This window comes from Styela clava, chromosome 1 (genome assembly GCF_964204865.1).
Source record: "Styela clava chromosome 1, kaStyClav1.hap1.2, whole genome shotgun sequence".
Classification (NCBI taxonomy): Eukaryota; Metazoa; Chordata; class Ascidiacea; order Stolidobranchia; family Styelidae; genus Styela; species Styela clava.
In genome coordinates this window covers 9,790,170-9,808,934 of record NC_135250.1, presented here as the reverse complement: position 1 = coordinate 9,808,934, position 18,765 = coordinate 9,790,170, and the positions used below count along the sequence as shown (strand labels likewise).

The 18,765-nt window shown below is 36.0% G+C and overlaps 1 protein-coding gene across 1 annotated transcript; it reads right to left on the bottom strand.

The window, feature by feature from the left end:
* Window positions 1-18: 18 nt before the first annotated feature.
* LOC120348441 (uncharacterized) lies at window positions 19-9,363 on the bottom strand. The gene is made up of 4 exons (XM_039418561.2): window positions 9,261-9,363; window positions 8,768-8,875; window positions 6,912-6,994; window positions 19-949 (listed from the first exon to the last, which is right to left on the bottom strand). Exons 2-4 carry the CDS (start codon window positions 8,810-8,812, stop codon window positions 574-576), a joined length of 504 nt encoding a protein of 167 aa, XP_039274495.1. The 5' UTR covers window positions 8,813-8,875; window positions 9,261-9,363; the 3' UTR covers window positions 19-573.
* Between the last annotated feature and the right edge of the window lie 9,402 nt (window positions 9,364-18,765).

The window sequence follows — 18,765 nt, the reverse complement described above, 5'->3', positions numbered from 1 at the left end:
GCTATGTTTTTTTTGCAGTATGAACAAATTAGGCGAAGCAATGTACAAGGAGTGTATAATCCTAACAATCGTAACTTATGCTGATAATGTATTTAAATACAGATGTATATAATCCATGGATATTTGCAAGTTTTACCATTACTCGTTAAAACGGATGGCTGAGAATTGATACGAAATAACACGTTTGAATAGTTTAGTTAGTAAAATTACGCTTGAATTTATTGAATAATATATTTTGAAGAACAAGATCACTATTAGCATGGTATGCATGTTGACAATTAAGTTTTACAGGCACGATATATCAACGAAACAGACTATTCTGACGAACAAAAACAAAGGTACTCTCATACCTATATAAATATGTGTATCTATTCCACAACATACATTTTTTTTCAAAATACTATTACTACATAATCAATCTTTATGTACTTATTATTATTATAAATATATATAACATTTATGCATTACGACACATCAAAGAAAATCTTCATATATAATATATATATATACCATTTTTCAGACATTTTTGAAAAATATGTACAATCTTTCATGAGCGAACGTATTAATTTATTTCTATTCTTCATTTAAGCAGTTTATTATAATTTTATCCTTTCTCAAGCGTTTTTTTGAGTATCCGATCACAGAGTCCGCCATATCTTTTGCGCAAATGCAAGTTACGGCTATTGGTACAGAAAGCGGACGAGGAGAGAGTGCAGAGTCGAAACGTCTCATCATTTCTATCGCTATAGGCTTGTAGACTTCGATTCCCGGTCCAATCAATATTTTTTTCGTGATGGGATCCATGCAAACTTTCGCACATTGAACAGTGGAAAACATCGGTGGTGAAAGATTTTTGCACCAATAAACAATAGTCTGGAACGGAGCAAAACTTGAACAATTGAAAGAATTCATCATAACTCGGCAATCGTGTCTTTCAATGAAGGAGTTTCTGCATAATAAATAAAATAGTTATGTTACAGGAATAGCAAGCTCAAGTCAATTTTGATTGAATTATTTTTACATTATTTATATATATACATATATAAATATAAAATATTAAATTATAACAATGGTAATATATACTTATAATAACGTAATAAATGAATATTTTCAAATGGGTCATCGAAAAGTCCACCCTTGAAATGAATAAACCATACTATTTACATATAGCTGCCTACAGACACGGAGCAATTATTCTACGATGTCTGTCGATCAAACCAACCGCATTCTACTTAGACAATGGCGTGTATACCATGTGAGAAGGCTTTGCGGTTCGGTCATTGATCCCTGCATTCAATACAATTTTTACGAGCCGAAGAATTTTGATGCTCATGTTGCGAAAATTTTCGCCAATTGGATTTTTGGAACTGACTGCCCAATTTAAAATCGCTGGCCGTTTTCAATTATTGCATCTAAATTGAAGCTTCTCTGGAGACAAATTGAAAATCCATGTTAACGATAAATGTTCCTGAGTAACAGACTAGCTTTTGTAAATCACATCACGGTTAACCTTTTACACTGAACTTTGATTCCGGGACAGGGTATATATTATACGCTATTGTTGTTTGATCTGGTGTGAGTCATAGTTGCCTAATGTAATTTAACCAAATTTGGAGGTGTTAATATGTAGGGGAAAGTGGGGAAGGTTGGGACACTTTTTTTCTTTTTCATATTTTGAGTCCTTTATTCTGCACATTCATATGACTTTGCGGGATTAATGCAGAGAGGGGTAAATGTAGTTTTTATTCAGCGACTAAGAAATTCCCTTGCGACACACATCTTACCACCAAAATGCTTTGAAAAACGTTTGTCAAGTGTTCCACTGTACCCCACGTGTGGGGCACATTCGGACAGACCCTGGGGCACAATGGGTCATTCTGTTAAAATTCAACGAAGTATGCCCTTAAAAATAAGCAATCAATCAGCATAATCGTCTAAAGAACAGGGAGACCTCAAATTTGAAGATTTAAGATTTTTAAAATCAATGTTCAACCGAAATATTTCAGATATTTCACCAAAAAATTCGCTTACAAATTAAATTATTTTCTAATCCGAATCTGAATCTGGAAATATTTTTGATTCTCGATTATATTTCATATTGGACCATGAGTCGAAAGATACCATAAAGTTACATAAAAATATAACGCATCTCTAGGTCTCTAAGCACTTGTTGTATCAAACACTGTCGAATTGTGCCATGTAGGGCATGTCCCACTGAACCCCGGTCCATTGTTCCCCATAAGAAACAAATATCTTCAGATCATCCCACGGCGAAATTAGGAAGGCACATCCACTCGACAACGTTATAAATATTTCACAGTGGACTATAGCTGAAATATATCAGACGGTGGTTTGTCACGTTGAAAAGGCTAAGTTAGAAAAAAGAAAAACTGGAACGGTGAAATTTTAGTTTCAACCCCCCAAAACCAATTTCACCTCCTAGCTTGCGTCGCTTTACCCGTCCGCTGTCCGTTTGCGGGGACGTTGTAACTCACCGAAAGGCGGATTGAAACATCAAACCGCGGACCGGATTCCGAATATAGTATTAGTGTGAGAGCTGATTTTTCACTGTGCCCCATGTCCCAACGTGTCCCACCTTCCCCTATCATCTTATCAATATGCATGAAGGCATTAAATAGAAATCGTACGTTAGACGTTGTACGACACGAAACCTGGCGACTGGAACTCAGATTGATTACAATTTTTAGTTTAAATTTGCGCGTTTTATTTCTATTTCTACTAGGATGATTTACCACTGTCGCCATATAATTTCCAAATTTAAAAAAAAACTCTGCGTCATATTTTTCGTGCTTTCAATACCGTCGACGTCTTTTTTATCGCTATTTTGTTCTATTAGTGAGCGATTCACTGATAAGCTGACATTTTTTTAGCTAACTACTGATCCTTCCTCAACTACTGAAATTGCGTTCCCAGATGACCTCGACAGCGAAATAAGTCTATGTGGAACTTCTTTAGGATATTGATTGTTATATAACAGTTGTGTTTGGCTTTCTTCGGAGCGAAAAACGCGAGTAAGCGTCATACCACATTCCCCCCTGGGCTGGACGGTTTTCAATCGTTCAAGCATCTGCAACAATTAACTGATGATCAATTGACTATTTTCATCTCTGTGATAGAGATGTATCGGTATCGGTATCTGCAATATCGGCCAAATTTTCGGTATCGGTATTGTATCGGCTAAATGAAGACCGATATTTCCGATATATTCACCTTTTTGATATGATCTAGATTCTAGAATGTTCTAAAAAATAAGTTGGAAATCTGATGTTTAAATTATTTTTTGCTTGAAGGAATCGTTGACTATGAGCCATGCACGTTCACACCCCCGCGAGTAGAAACGGGAATAGGATTCTGACCTGTTCTTAGTTATTTATCAGCCAAACGCTCATCTAATTTGGCTATTTTACTGCCATATTTTTATATTGACCTTTTAATATTACATAGTAATTATGAAAAAATATATCAATCGAATATTAGTGGAATTTGGGACAAAATCTTGCTCACGTGACTCAATGTATCAATTTGATAGGATAAGTAGGCTAAAAATTCATTTGTTTTACCACTCTTGTAGCCAAAGCTTAAGAGCATGGATATTCATACCTCTCGACTATTTCGAATACATTCTAAAAAATATTTTCAATACTGAAATTCCGAATACATTGTAAAATCCGCCACATAAATACTATTCACCTTTTTAAAATCCAGTAACAAAGAAATTCGGCTTTGATAATGTTAATATTGTAAAGCAGTCATAAGGCATGTGTGATATAAATAAAATTGTGATTTTCTTGCTTCTAAGAAAAGAGACTTAATAAGCATTACAGTAATTATATCCATAAATTGTGGTGTTAACTGAAAGCACAGAAATAAGAGCAACTAAGCTCCCAGTTTTAAATCATAGAGTAGAATCGAAGTCTTTATTAACAGCATACGCACTTTTTGTCACAGTTATAAATTCTGTCTGTTTATAGCCAAGCGCGAGTGTCATTTAGTCCAGTGGTTTCCAACCACCGATCCGCGAACCGGTACCGTCCGCGAAGCTTGTTGCCGGTCCGCGAGAAATTTCGTTGTTTTGTTGTTTTTATGCCGTCTCAATCGCTTTACCGTGGACAAAGTTGCGTTGGCTCATTACGCAATTCTCTTCCTCCGTCATATTGCGACGTCTCCCGCGACATGTTGGCGCCATCTTACGCAACATCTTGGCGCCGATCATTCACATTTTTCGCTTTTTCGGCTCCGATTTATCGCGAATGCGCTCCATCAAATCTCGCAAAATTAAGAAGCCTAAAAATCGGCACGCGTGCTTTTCTTGATTAATATGACCATCCATATAAAAGGTAATGCATATCTCCTTGTTTAAACCAGAAAACAGTCGAGAACAGTGTAATATTCCAGTAAGATATGAACTTGTTGCGACCCCACAGGTGGTCAACCGCCCATAAAAGCATGGGCCGCGGAGATCATTTCCAGACACAGTAGGATTTTGAGCATGTTGCCAAGTTATCGACCACTTTGTCATTGTAATGCAAATTCGTTTCGATCAACTGCAGAGGGATTAATATGATGAATGAAAAAGAAAAGACTTGATTAAATTGGCGATTCTAATTTAAAGTCCAGATTAAAATAGAATTACTTATTACAATTTTAGATGATAACGAAGAAATTGACTGCACGCTGCTGCAGAGCTACGTGTTGCAAAAACTTCTTTGAGGCCTCGTTTGCAATCCTATATTGGAAACGAAACAGCAGCAATTGTGCATGTTTTTAATATGAGATATTTTATGCGTGAGTTTCTTACGCATTATGAGTGTCCAGCACTGCATTTCATTACGCAAATATATGGTGTTATTTTATGCTTCACCCATTTTTAATTTTTGGTCGGCACTATTTGATAGTTTTTCTCCGTGTGAAATGTTCTTAAGTGTGCTTTTTCACCTAGAAGCATATTGAGTGCCCGACATTGCATTATATTACGCAAATACATGTTATTCTTTTCTGTTCCGGCCATTTCAATTTTTTGCCGCGAGTACATTTAATCTTATTTTACCTGTTCGCCAGGGTAGAAAGGTTGGGAACCACTGATTTAGTCCATCGACATCGTTAAGCTAAATTTCGACATCATTATCTCTCTTCACAGGTATTAAACGTTGTGATTCCATTAATTTCAATTTTGTTTAACAAAGCAATTTCCTCATAGATTTATTGCTGTGGCCGCCCAGACTATCTCGAAATATAGGATAATATTTGTAACATATTATGAAATATTAAAATCAGAAACATCCTCCACGTGTTATATGTATTTTCAGCCAGCGCTGATTGAAATCCTTTCATGTCGGCTGTAATTTATTGTCGCGATGCACGATTACGATAAAACACAAAACAAAATACATGTGAAATGTTTTCAATTAAAACGTGGACGGCGGCGCTACGATGTGTGGGCGATATCCGATATTCTTATAAACACGAAAAACGATATTCGAAGGTCGCGTTATCAATATTAAATCCGAATTGGACATCCCTGCTGCCTATGAGTTTTCTAATTGAACATCGAGCTTACTAGCTTCAGTACACAATGCATCTAAATTAATTAACGCAACGTATCCCAAACTTCAATTTCTTAGGATGTATTATATGCCTTTTTCAATCTGAAATAATGTGCACTATGAACAATGCTCAAAGACTAGTGTTTTAACCCGTCTGCCCTTCACACTTAATAGTATCGGTATTGGAATATCGGCCGTTTTGCAATATCGGCGTATCGGTATCTGCGTTTTTAGTTGGTATCGCATCGGTATCGGCGACAAAAGTGGTATCGGTACATCTGTTACAGAGTCTGTAATGCAAATCGGACCGACGGACGGGGTTCATTATGAGACGGATCCACCTTATAGGCTTCACTCTATGACGAATAGGATGGTAAACTCTCACCATTTTCACGCTAACATTGCCAAGTCTAAAGCGGGCATTACTTACTTCTAAGTCAGGGATGGCGAACCACTGATCCGCAGGTCACATAGTGACGCTAAGCCATGAATTAATAAAAAAAAGTACTAACATTCAAGTAATAAAAATTAATAATAAAACTGGTCTCGATAATATCTGCCAACTAGTGAGCTACAATATCGTACCGACAGTCACGATTACATTCATTGTAATGTATATTCGATAAAAGCAGTGGTTGGATTCAGCCGATTCGAACCGGTTCTATAGAATCGTCTCACGGAATTCAATGAGATCAGCGAACCGGTTAGCATTACTGGTTACTGTCAATGTTCTGTTTGTAACAGAACCGGCTGAAAAATATGACTTTTGTGGAGATTGTGTTAAAGCCGCTGCCAGAGAATTTCCCTGTCGTGCTATGGTAATTTTCGAACCTCCCATTTGAACGACCTGTCGGCATTACATCGCTATGACATAACAATACAATTGATCGGTTTGTTTCTCCCTACGTCGGAGGTGCACAAATATAATTCTCCACGAGTGGAAAACTCTTCTGTACTTTTCCGAAACAAATAAGACATTGCATCATAAATGTTTTTCGGTTATTCATATACATGCAAAAGTGTGTTTTTGAACTTCAATAAATCGAGTACCAGAAATCGCCTCGGTCCAGATATGATATTCCATGTGTAAACGCGCAACACACCTCTAAGTTTATAAAATTGCGGAGAAGATGCAGAAGTTACTTTCTCATTGATGTCGACATTGATTAAACATGTATGGCTCACGGAATTCTTTTCCATATAACAAAAGTTAAATTTTTGACCCACTCGTTCAAAAAGGTTTTTAATTATAACACGAGAGGGTCGTTGCCACCCACAACGCAACCCAACCCATATAATAAATGGATCCCTGGATAAAATAATAAATAGCAGAATAGATTTACTTACAAAGTTACAGAAGTTTCTCCACGTCGATGGGCCTCTGCGCAACCAAGTATATTATCCATCAATGTTGCTTTTATAAGGCAGACCTAAATACAAAAGTATATGACTTAATTTAGAATGATTATATGATTTATCAAACAATGTTGAATAAATAGAAAAATGCATATCGCTTTTGAAGTGTACAATGTACTTGTATCATCAGTTACATAAGGATATTACATCATTCCACATAAAATTGAGGTGTAATAACTGAATAAGAATTAGGTTAGGTAAGACCGTTAGGTTTTCAACAGAAGTGAAAAAGCATACCACTAAGTTTTCGTGGTAAGTATTCAATTGGATTCAGTGGGATAAAACTTGTTTGGCTGATTTGATATTTGTAATCGCGAGCATCATAGGCTGCATTTAACGAATGAGAGGCATTCAATTTTGTTGAAAATTAAAGATGACGTACGATTGTTTCCAGAAAATGCTGCCGCATAACCATTATATAATGCCTTTTTAAAACAAAATATTCAATAGAAATCATTTATTCAAATTCTGTCTAAATTTAGCACTTTTATGACAGTGGTAAATATATACAGTATACTACATTGCCCAACATTGGAAATAATGCACGAGTTTAATAATTTATTTTGTTTAATATAATTAAAAACCACGATGAACTGTGTGGAATTAAAATAAACCTTTTAATAAGATCGTTTTGCTCATTAAATTATAAAAGCTATCATTCTAGCGCTTGTTTTTGTGCTGTTAGGCAAAAGGGGTAATTTTCTCTCAAAAGAAAAAATACTGGGAATTGATTTTATTTATCGCTTACTTCAAGCAAATTTCGAATATGAATTTTATATGAATATGAAATTTATGGCTACTGTCCCTTTTTCACAAAATTTCAGTTCTTTTGAACGTAAGAATTAGAAATATAGAAAACCATTCTCGTTTACTCACTCTGGCTACTTAGTTATATGATAAGTCCATAAAAGTAAAATTTTACAAAAACTTTAGTGTCAAGATCTAACCTTCGCTACAGTAATATTATGTTGTGCTATTAGTGTTTCCATAATAATATTTAACGAATTGTGGAGATAGAAATGAGTACCCACCAGCGAGGTACCAAAGCGATAGGGTAATTGACAGGCTTGTCCATGGGAAACGTCCCATGTGATGAGACAGCACACTATTATATTTCCCATTGAACACGAAATACAGTATGATTTCCGGGGAAATGATAGTAAAACATTTCGTTATAGACTTCGTGTCCACATATTTGAGCATAGCTCTCTTGTTAGTTATAATGAGCAAAATATATTCATCATTAACGTTATACTTCGTGAAGAGGCTAATGGACACATGTATAATAGTTATAAATTTAAAGTTAACAATGTCAGTAAATGTTGTTGTTTTGCGTGTCTCTTCGTGCACGTAGTTCTTTTTAGTAGACGCTAAACCTAAATTTAACAATTTTTATTGAATTGTTTTCCAATGGGAATCCTATAGGATGGGATGGGACAGAAAAATATGTCCTATGGACAAACCTGATAATGCGCGTGCGAGAGAGAAGCATACCCTCCGAATGTGTTAACAACGTTTATTTTGTTAATATTTACGAGAGTTATGCTTTAATAGCGTATTTAGCGATTGGTACGTTGTAATTTCAAATCTAAATCGGCGAATACAAACTAAAATATTATTATTTGAAAGCCGAGCAAGCATGTGAAATGATATATATTCTACAATTGCAATTTTGCCAAAAAAAAACGAAGTTTCAAGACAATAAATTGTGTCTTTGATTTTTCTTACGCGATACATCAAGTTAAGTAACCTCAAAAAAAATCAACCTAGATCAGTTATCATCTTACCATAAGTATGACCATAGTCTTCTTTCGATTCGCTCTCAAGTACATTTTTTCGGAGATGTCTTTTTTCGAAATTAGATTGTTACTTCAAATATTCAGAGATCTTTATACCTAAAATTCAAAAACGATATGATCTGTATGCCAAATTGTGAGCTGGTTTTATCAGCGTCTGAGTAACAAAGTAACAAGAAAAAAATTTAAACCCGGGAAAAAACAAATGCAAACTCTAATTTAACAGTAATTTATATTGGGGATCATTTTACAATTCCGCACAGTATGCCATATCAGCTTTTTTTTATAGGATTTATATGATAAATTTTTTGAGCGTCCTCAGCTCCCAGGAACACCTGTTCCTCTAACTCTCAAAATGCTCAAGAGTTTGACATGACCATAAACTCTCTTCAACTACTTGGATACTGAGTTAGGCTAATAAAACAGACAAATAAACAAGTAATGTCATAAGATAAGTAGTCAAATATTGCAACAAAAAACTTACTGGAAGCTCCAAAGTCACAGCACTCATTTGTGTTATTGAATACATTTCAGTAGAAACTGTGAAATATATATCTCTTCATTTTTTTTCTTTTCATACATCTGGGTTTACGTCTAACAAATGTAATTATATAAAGTAAGGTTTTGACGTGAGTTTTGCGTCAACATACATTAGAGCAACGCAAACTGTCGTGTATTTGGGGTAGATATTTAAAATGAATGAAAATTTTCAATATTATGTTTAATTAATTTTTTCTTCTGCGAATTTCCACTAGTTTCTTTTTCTGTATATAAATTTTTGGCGCATTCATTAGCCGTTAATTTGGTTTTTCGCAATTTTCTAAATGGTTTTTGTAAATAGATTGCACGACACACGAATTCGACGTGTTCCTGCCGAGATAACATGGCAGACAAATGTTAAAGGGTCACCTGCTACTTTCGTTTACAGCTACAGAACAGCAAAAATATTTTTGCCATTTTCGTTAGATTCAAATAGCCATGTCTCAGTATTTTATGAATTTCTAGTATTCTAGGCTAAATATCAAATAAATAAATAAGTTAATACATGCAAGCTAGTCGTTGAAATAGAACAGAAATCTTGGCAAATTTATCCTGTAGAGAAGTTTGCTCACACATGACCGTAAACAACGAAAAAATACCAGTTGAAATTGTTCCCAAGTATTCATGCAAGTAGATCACCTCTTCGCAAATAACTATCGAGGTATTTGTTTTTGACTCGTCGTGTAGTTTTTTACTCTTTCGCACTTCAAAGTTCTCATTTTTAAACTCAAACACAAACTAGAGACGAAAGGTCACCTGAGGAAATTTAAGATTTCACGGCTGAACAGTTTAATCAAAATTAAGTCCACATATATTACCAATACATACCATTACCTCATTATTGTGTGCACCGAGAGGAATATGTGGACGTGTTCACCCTGGTTGAAAAGGTGGGTGCCATATGTCCACAGTATTATTAATTAATCGTAAATATCTTATGTCTGTGACTGTATTTACAAACATACAGAATTGAATACTAATGAGCTTTATTGTGGTAAAGTCATGTTTCTGCAGTTCGTGTAACCTTATATATATATCAAAAATGCATGCGAGTAATGTGTTTCTGTGGTGATAATTGAATCCACGAACGAGAATATCTTGATGAAATTAGGAATTACGAGACATTAGAAGAAATTTGAGCAACCTAAAATATATACTGTCAAAAATGTTGTTCTCTCATCATTTAGGATTTATTTGTAACAAAGTGTTATATTTTCCATTATTAAGATAGACAGTGTTTCACTACCAGTATGCTCCCTAGCTTTTCATTTTAGGGGAGTGTTTTTCAAATATAGGGATTGGTAGATATTTTGCTGTTGAAACTAATTGTGATTTTTAAAAATGTATTTATCCGACAACATACACGCCCCTTTCTGAATATTTAAATACTTTTATATCAAAGTTGGGAACTGAACCGTGGTGTCACACCTTAAAATTAAGGGGGTATTTAAAATTTTAGGGTTTGGGAAGTAGGGAAATCACTGTTCACTACTACTATTATGATTTCTGAACAGTCACATTTTAATGAATAGATGTAAGTTTTGGAAGATTTCGTGACGTTTGCAACAAATAGGGTCTGGGCCATAAAAATCCTGGACAAAAGGTTTAGATATGCGGACCAGTACACAATGAGTCACTTGTTACAGCGTTTACTTATTGTTTCAGAATTTACTCACTTTTCGATTTGTCGTCGTTGGAATTGACCGTCGGAGTTCTGATTGGTAAATTAATACTTATTTGATGAACGCGAGCTCTGTCTTCATACAAACACGAAATAAATATTAAATGTATGTCTCGGTGTTATATTTTAACCATGCATGGCTTAAATAATATCGGGTATCTGTGACATGAAACAGATATAATTATTTTTACATATGACCCATTCGTGCTGTTATAATTATTGGTTTAATCTTGAAAATGCGAAACGGATAAATATAGTATAGGCGTCTGACTTTGCGTGCATGAAATCTTAATTACTTTCCCCCTCAATTTCTTTCATTTACATGATTTTGTCTAGACGTTTTAAAATTTGCATCATGACGCAGAGCACCTAAGAGGGTTACCAGATCTGTCATTGAAATATTTATAGTTTTAACATTTAAGAAAACTGTATGTGACTTCTAAGGGCAGTTAATGAATTATAAAATATGTAACACGTTTTGATTTTAGGGTATTGGTGTTCAACACGGGGCATAACAAAAACTTTTATCTAATATTCTAGAATCTAGGTAATATAACTAGGGATTGAAAATGGTAACGATATTGTCACCTAAACAACATTGTCACCTATGCGCACCGCTAGTTGTGCGTTACCGGCAGTTTTATGCAAAATATTTCGTGAGATCTGGCTATGACAGACTAGACAAGTACGCACAATTCAAACTGTCTGTCAGTTTTAACATCTAGAATATGTTTATCTCCCGAATTATTTTTAAAGTTAAGTATAAGGGGCACCATTACCAGAAACTCGCCCTTGGCGGCAAGAAAAATTGTCACTGCCCTTGCCGACATTTAATTGCAAAAACAACCTTGCTTTCCACGCCAAAGTTTAAGCTTGTAATATCTGCAGTTCTCAGTTGTGATGTGGGATATATTTCTTTGGTAAACGGTGCAATATATTATTCTTTTATGTATCTCTGCTTATATCTAACATGAATGTAATTAGATAAAGTGTGTGGTATTTCGGCGCGAGTACTGCGCAAACGTGCATTAGAGCAACACAAACTGTCGTGTTTTAGGTTACAATACAATACGAAGGTAAGTTTTTATATTTAATAAATTTTCTAGTAGAGTTTCTATTAGTTTTCCATTTTTTTTTATAATATTTTCTGCTGCGTGCTGGAGCCAAGTTGGCTTTTCGCAATTGACTTGACTTTTCGCAAATGGTCCTTGAAAATAGATACACGCGACTTGAACATATTCCTGCTGAGGTAACATGACAGACTGATGTAGAAAGTCAACTGTTACATCTGTTTTGCAGCTACAAAACAAACAAAAAAAAACATTTTCTGGCCGAACACGAATTGCGTAACTTAGTTCCCATATGTCGGGTGTTGTCAAAAACTGAATATGACTGAATACAACTGAACACAACTGAATATAACTGAATATAAAAACTGAACACAGCTGAATACTACCGAACACACTGAATAGACGGCGCGAGATACGTGGCATAAGTCTTGAAAATAAATACAACTGGATATAACTGAACACAGCCGAATACAACTGAACAAAACTGAATACGACTGAACAGAACTGGATATAACTAAACACCACTGAATACAACGCGACAATGGCGCGGAATGCATAAGATTCGTGACGTCATCACTGATTACGTCATAATCGATAATGTGAATTTTGGAGATAGCCTTTCGAGCAATACGTTAAGATTAAATGTTTCAGGAATATGAGGCGGTTTCAATAGGGTTATACTTGGCGTGCTTAGTGACGTCATTGCTGATTACGTCATAATCGATAACGCGAATTTTGGAGATAGCCCGTTCCAGAAATATGAGGCGGTTTTAATAGGGTTGTTTTTGGCTTGCTTAGTGGCGTCATTGCTGATTACGTCATAATCGATAATGCGAATTTTGGAGATAGCCCTTCGAGCAATACATCCAACGTTTCAGAAAGATGAGGCGGTTTCAATACGACTATTCTTGGCATGATTGGCGACGTCATTTCTGATTGCGTCACAATCACAAATTTGAATATTCGAAATATACTGGCGTGCAGTATATTGCACCCTTGAGAAAAACGAGATGGTTTGAATGCGGCGTCTTTCGACTAAATCTATGATGTCCTTACTGGTTATGCCATAGTATCCAATGCAAAATTTCAACATATAATCGAGACTAGTACATTTGAACGTTTTTGAAAATGAGACCATATTATTCGGCGTGTTTAGATAATAGAGGCGTCATCACTAACTGCTTTATTGATGCTCATGCAAATTTTTGAGATTGAGGTAACACCAAATGACTGCCAATGTTTTATGATGCCTACTCAGTTTTGTCTACGAAGCAAAACATACGCGTGACTTGTTACTTATCGATTTTTACTTATCGATTTTAATCGGTAAGTATGTTGATAGGTATTTGTCTGTCTCTCTGTATGTGTGTTTGTCTGTTAGATGCACGCGATATCTCACGGAAGCGAGATTGAATCTGCTCCAGATTTTGCATGTGCATTTATCTTATCTCGGACCAAGAGCCTATTGATTTTGGGCGAATTATGTCGTATAATTAGCGATTTATTAATTAATTAGTAATGGGACACAAGGTGTCACTATGTAGTAAGAGCGCTGTTTTGGGGATTCTCCTAACTTTCGATCGATAATTCTCCGCTCTCTGACCGATATTCTCGTTTAGGAGTTGATCAAAATTTGCTTAGTGTGAAGACCACTGGATGACTGAGCGCCGAAGCTTTTTTATCTAGACTTTTCAGGTGAGTCTCGTTTACCTTGTATATGTGATGTGTGTTTAAATCACCATTCCCATTGTGCACGACAGATATATAGGTTCCTGATTTGCAAACCAAGCATTCTGCCTCATATTCATTTCTGCTATTTCTAAAACAACTTTTGCGGGCGAAGGGTCAGAAGTCCTGTTTGAAACGTCATATCGTGGCCTGTGACCACGAAGACAAGTTTATAGTGTCAAATGCGACCCCAAGTCAATGTACAGTAATTGTATTTCATTTTCTCTAAACTAATTTTCGCAATTTAATCATGTGGTTATTTATTGAAACAAGCGAAAATATTCAATCCTGGTGTCAGTGATTCATCGGCAACAGCTTTAGAATACACAACACATTTTCCTTTACCACTTCCGTAAGCAATCCCGTATATAAAAAGGAATAATGGGAGGGTAAAAACTAAAAAGTTTGCAGCTAGGCGGTACATCGTGCTCAGCGCTGTAGGAATACACTCGCCATCGCACCTCTGATTACTCTGCGTTGGTTCGCAAGTCCGCATCACATGCGGGGGTTAATTATGTACGAGAGGGTTGCTAGGGCTATGGTTAGCCCTATGATCAAGCCGCCTTATAGGTTTTCCTTTCCCCTGGGATAAAAATGCAAACCTGTCAAACTACTGAAAACAAACTGTCTTTACTACAGAGTGCACACGAGGAATTCAGATCTTCAAATCAACTGCAAGCAATTTCATTGTGAACATCCAATGCCACAATAAGCTTGCTTGCAAATGAATTATAGTTCAAAAATTAAAAGTCGAGACGAAAACGCGGCGGTCAGACGGCGGATCTGGTCGGAGAACGCCGTCATAACGAAATCGTCTCTAGATTTCGGAATCATAAAAACTATACTGGTCCCTGGGCTATTTCGAAAATTTGCAATGGCGATTACGATGTAATATGTGATGATGTCATGCAGTGGCGTAGCAAGACTCTCGTGCCCCCCCCCCCTCCCGCAAAAATATTTCGTGGAAATGACTCTAAAAACTCTCGGACATAAGCTAAAACAACGCTTTTTTTATTTCGTCAAAAGCACAACATGTCTCTATTAAAAGGCAATGGTAACCTACAATTTGCCGTTTATTTTGGTTACTTTATTTTTTTTCATACGTGCTTCCTCTTCTGCCCTGTTTCTGTGTGCCACTGAGAGGTTTTGCTTTCGACATCATTCTGACAGCCTTCGGAATTTTGCCGAGGCGATCAAACCACAAGACGCCGAAAATCGACGACTCCCTGGCATAGTTACGTAACAAAACGATTTGAGCAGAGATAACATCAACGTTATAAGATGTGCATTACTGGTTTTGCAATGCAGCTTTTGGTTTTGCGGTTTAAATTTCTAAATTCTAACCGCTTGGGCCCCTTTGCGCTGTGGGCCTTCCCGCGACCGTGGGGGTTGATGCTACGCCACTGATGTCATGTCATAAATCACGTCAAAAGTTACCGCACTTAAATGGTGCATTATAAGCTACTGCACGCCATTCTATTTCGAATATTCACATTTGTGATTGTGACGCAATTAGCTATGACGTCACAACCATGCCAAGAATAATCGCAATGAAGATGCCTCATCTTTAGGAAACGTTTGATGTATTGCCCGAGGGGCTATCTCCAAAATTCTCATTATCCATTATGACGTAATCAGTGATGACGTTCCGAATCGTATGCATTCCGCGCCATTGTCGAGTTGTTTTCAGTGGTGTTCAGTTATATTCAGTTGTATTTGTTGCGTGTATTCAGTTGTTTTCAGTTCTGTTCAGTCGTATGCAGTATTGTTCAGTTGTATTCGGCTGTGTACAGTTATATATCAGTTGTATTTATTTTCAAGACTTATGTCACGTGCCTCGCGCCGTGTATTCAGTTTTTGTATTCAGTGGTTTTCAGCTGTATTCAGTGTTTGACAACGCCCCCATATGTCAGATAGTTGTTTAATTTGAGCAGAAGGAGTATTACCAAATTGATTCTGTTGAACATTACGGAGCTTTGATCAATTTTAAATCTATAAGCGTGCATTATTATTATATTCAACAAAAACGCTTTGATAATAAACCAAGGTTGAAGTCAGAGCTTGGATCCACGGAACCGTGACATTTTGGTTGAGCCAAGCTTACTATAACATATGAAGACGGAGCTGCCAGAAATTTTAGTCGCTCCAGATCCTAACCATCTAATATCTATTTCACATTCAAAATTTTGTAATAAGCTATATAAATAATGGAATATATATATTATTTTCAGCTTATAAATACTTTCAAGTTGAATTTGTATATTTAAAACTTTGAAAAAAGATTTCACAGCTTGGGCTGATGTCTCATTGTAGTGGTAATACAAAAAACATCGATGGTATAAAGCTGGAGCTTGACTCTTAGGAAGAAAAATAGAGCGTCGAGAATGGAGCCACAGGTTCATATACACTGTCGCGCCGGGGCCATGGTTATTTCTAATCAGCTCCCCAATGCTACAATAAACTTTCCATAGTAATAATTGCATCCGTAACTATTACTTTTTTATAGTCTGCACTCTGATGGGATAAATGTTTTCACTGTCGTTAGAAAGGTGGGAGTCAACGATATTATTATTTGTTTGCAAATATTGTATCAGAATATTAGTAATGAATATCTGTGTATGCTTCGGATTAAGTTTTGGGTACCGGCATACAAACAAAATATCTTGTACAATTATCGTCCCATTTGAGTACGCATATGGGGTTCTTTCCTCCGATGATTTTACATAAAAATTATCGGACTGCAGAAATGATGTCATGAAAAGCGTGACTCTATCTACAAACAAATTGAATTGAACTTGATACTAACGAGCTATATCGTGGAGTCATCATTCTGAACCGGATTTATATATTGATGAATAAGTAACGTGAGAAACACGTTTTCACGGTGATGATTAAATCCATGTTAGTCAAAAGACAATCATAATGAAAGTAGGCCTAGGTGATACAAATAAGAATTTTGAGCATACTGTTGAAAATGCTTTTATTTGGACTGCGATTTTGCAAAAAATTGCAGGATATGGGGTTTGACAAATTTAATGGTCTAGTACAAAAGGAGTCACTCACTACAGCGATTACTTTATCAGAATCTACTAACTTTAAGCGTGTCGTCGTTGGAGTTCACGACCATTAGAGGTTCTGAGATGAAGCATAAGCTCTGTCGTCATACAAATACAAAATAAATAATAAATGCGTCGCCGAATCATGTATGACCTAAATACAGTCGGCTATTTGCAATGTAAAACGGATGATTCATTTTTCTATTTGAGCCCTCAATTTCGTTTTATCCTGAAAACACGCAATTAGGAAAATATTACGCAATTTAACTGTTTCCTATACATAAAATCTTAAGTTCTTTCCCCCGAAGTTTCCTCATTTAATTCCTGCATCCTGGTGTCTTTGAAATATATATTTATACTTCACAAAAATTTTAGCATTACTCAAAACTATATGTGTTACTCTTTAATATTAGGGTCTGGAGGTCGGTTGCGTTTTGTTGTGCCCTCTGTTCATGCTGAGTTTGATATCGGAGTTGCCGTACAATGAACAACCAATCCGGAATCCTTGAGTCTTCTGATTCATCTACAACAGGCGTCGGCAAACTACGGCCCGCGGGCCAGATGATGCTCGCGGAACATTATAATCCGGCCCGCAACGCTTCACTGAATTATATTAACAAAACAACTGTATTGGCGATTATATTCTTTACGTAACAGAATTCATTTCGAGACACTAAATTATATTATAATCTAACAAGTATATAATTAACAATCACTCGTTTAATGGGTCTATAAATTGATTGTAATTAGACAAATGGCAACAGAACGTAAAAAAGTTGATGCTGAGTTAAAATGGTTTAATGGCGCAGAAAATATTCAAATGATCAGTCTTCGCGCACTGCTTGAAATTTAACTGAAATTTGTTTAAAAAAGTGTGATTCATTGGCCATTCCTTCGGTTTTTAACTTTCTAAAAATATGTGCGGCCCGCCAATGACTTGCAACCTTTAATTTTGGCCCGCGAACGACAAAAGTTTGTCAACCCCTGATCTACAACCCCAGTAGCAACATCTTCAGACTGTGACAAATGTTCATCACTAATTGGGCGTTCTGGACACTTTTATGCAAAATAATTTGCGTAATTCTGGCTACAGCAGACTAAACAAGTAACGCCCGTCTGAGCTATTTAGGAATAAAATATTGTTACGTGCCTAAAAGATCGAAATCCTAGTAATTATGATGAAATAGAAAGTGCATTTCTAATTTTAGGCAAATCGATAATGGCTGGGGTTAGGTGCGAACTACAACCGTCATGTTTCCAACCGAGCGTAAAATTAGAGCACCAAGCGGGTGATAAAGTATGATACTTAAAATTGCTCCACTTTAAAAGCGTAGCAGTTTGTGTCGAGAATAAGAATCCTCCTTTGAGCCGGGCAATATTTCAAACATGTGGACGGACATTATATCTAACAATAAAGCCTAAGTCACGTACTTCACAGTATTTGTTTGCTCTTGCTCATTCGTCTTCATGTGTAGTAGGGTATATCTGACTATGGATAGTTTGATTATATCACTTCAGTGACTTGGAATTTATTTGAGAAAGGTGTAGTTTAATCTGTATGTGATTTAGAAACTATTAAATGCCTGACAATTCAAAACAAAGTTCAAACCATCAATGACTACTAAAATATTTCAGTTGTTGAAAAAAGGCATGTCCAGCTTGTTTTAGTAATTTTTGGTTGTTTAATGAAACTCTTCTCTTTTTTCGCTGCTGGTTTAAATCTTTAAATACTGACAGATGAGATCGTTTTCCAAAAAGCTATTACATTTTACATATTTTTTTTTCTTTGTTGTGCTCCTGGAGGTCTGTCGATTTCGCCTTCATTTTACTTGTCTAATGTTTATTGTATGACCCATACTGAAATTTTCATTAGAGAGTAAATTTTGCGAAAATTACCTCCAAATGAGAACGGGG

What these genes read in the sequence shown, in the direction of transcription:
- LOC120348441 (XM_039418561.2), bottom strand. Translation starts at nt 8,812, where the DNA reads ATGTACTTGAGAGCGAATCGAAAGAAGACTATGGTCATACTTATG. An exon ending in AGACTATGGTCATACTTATG is followed by an intron (nt 6,995 to 8,767) that starts GTAAGATGATAA and finishes TTTTGTATTTAG; the next exon opens with GTCTGCCTTATAAAAGCAAC. An exon ending in GGAGAAACTTCTGTAACTTT is followed by an intron (nt 950 to 6,911) that starts GTAAGTAAATCT and finishes TTTATTATGCAG; the next exon opens with AAACTCCTTCATTGAAAGAC.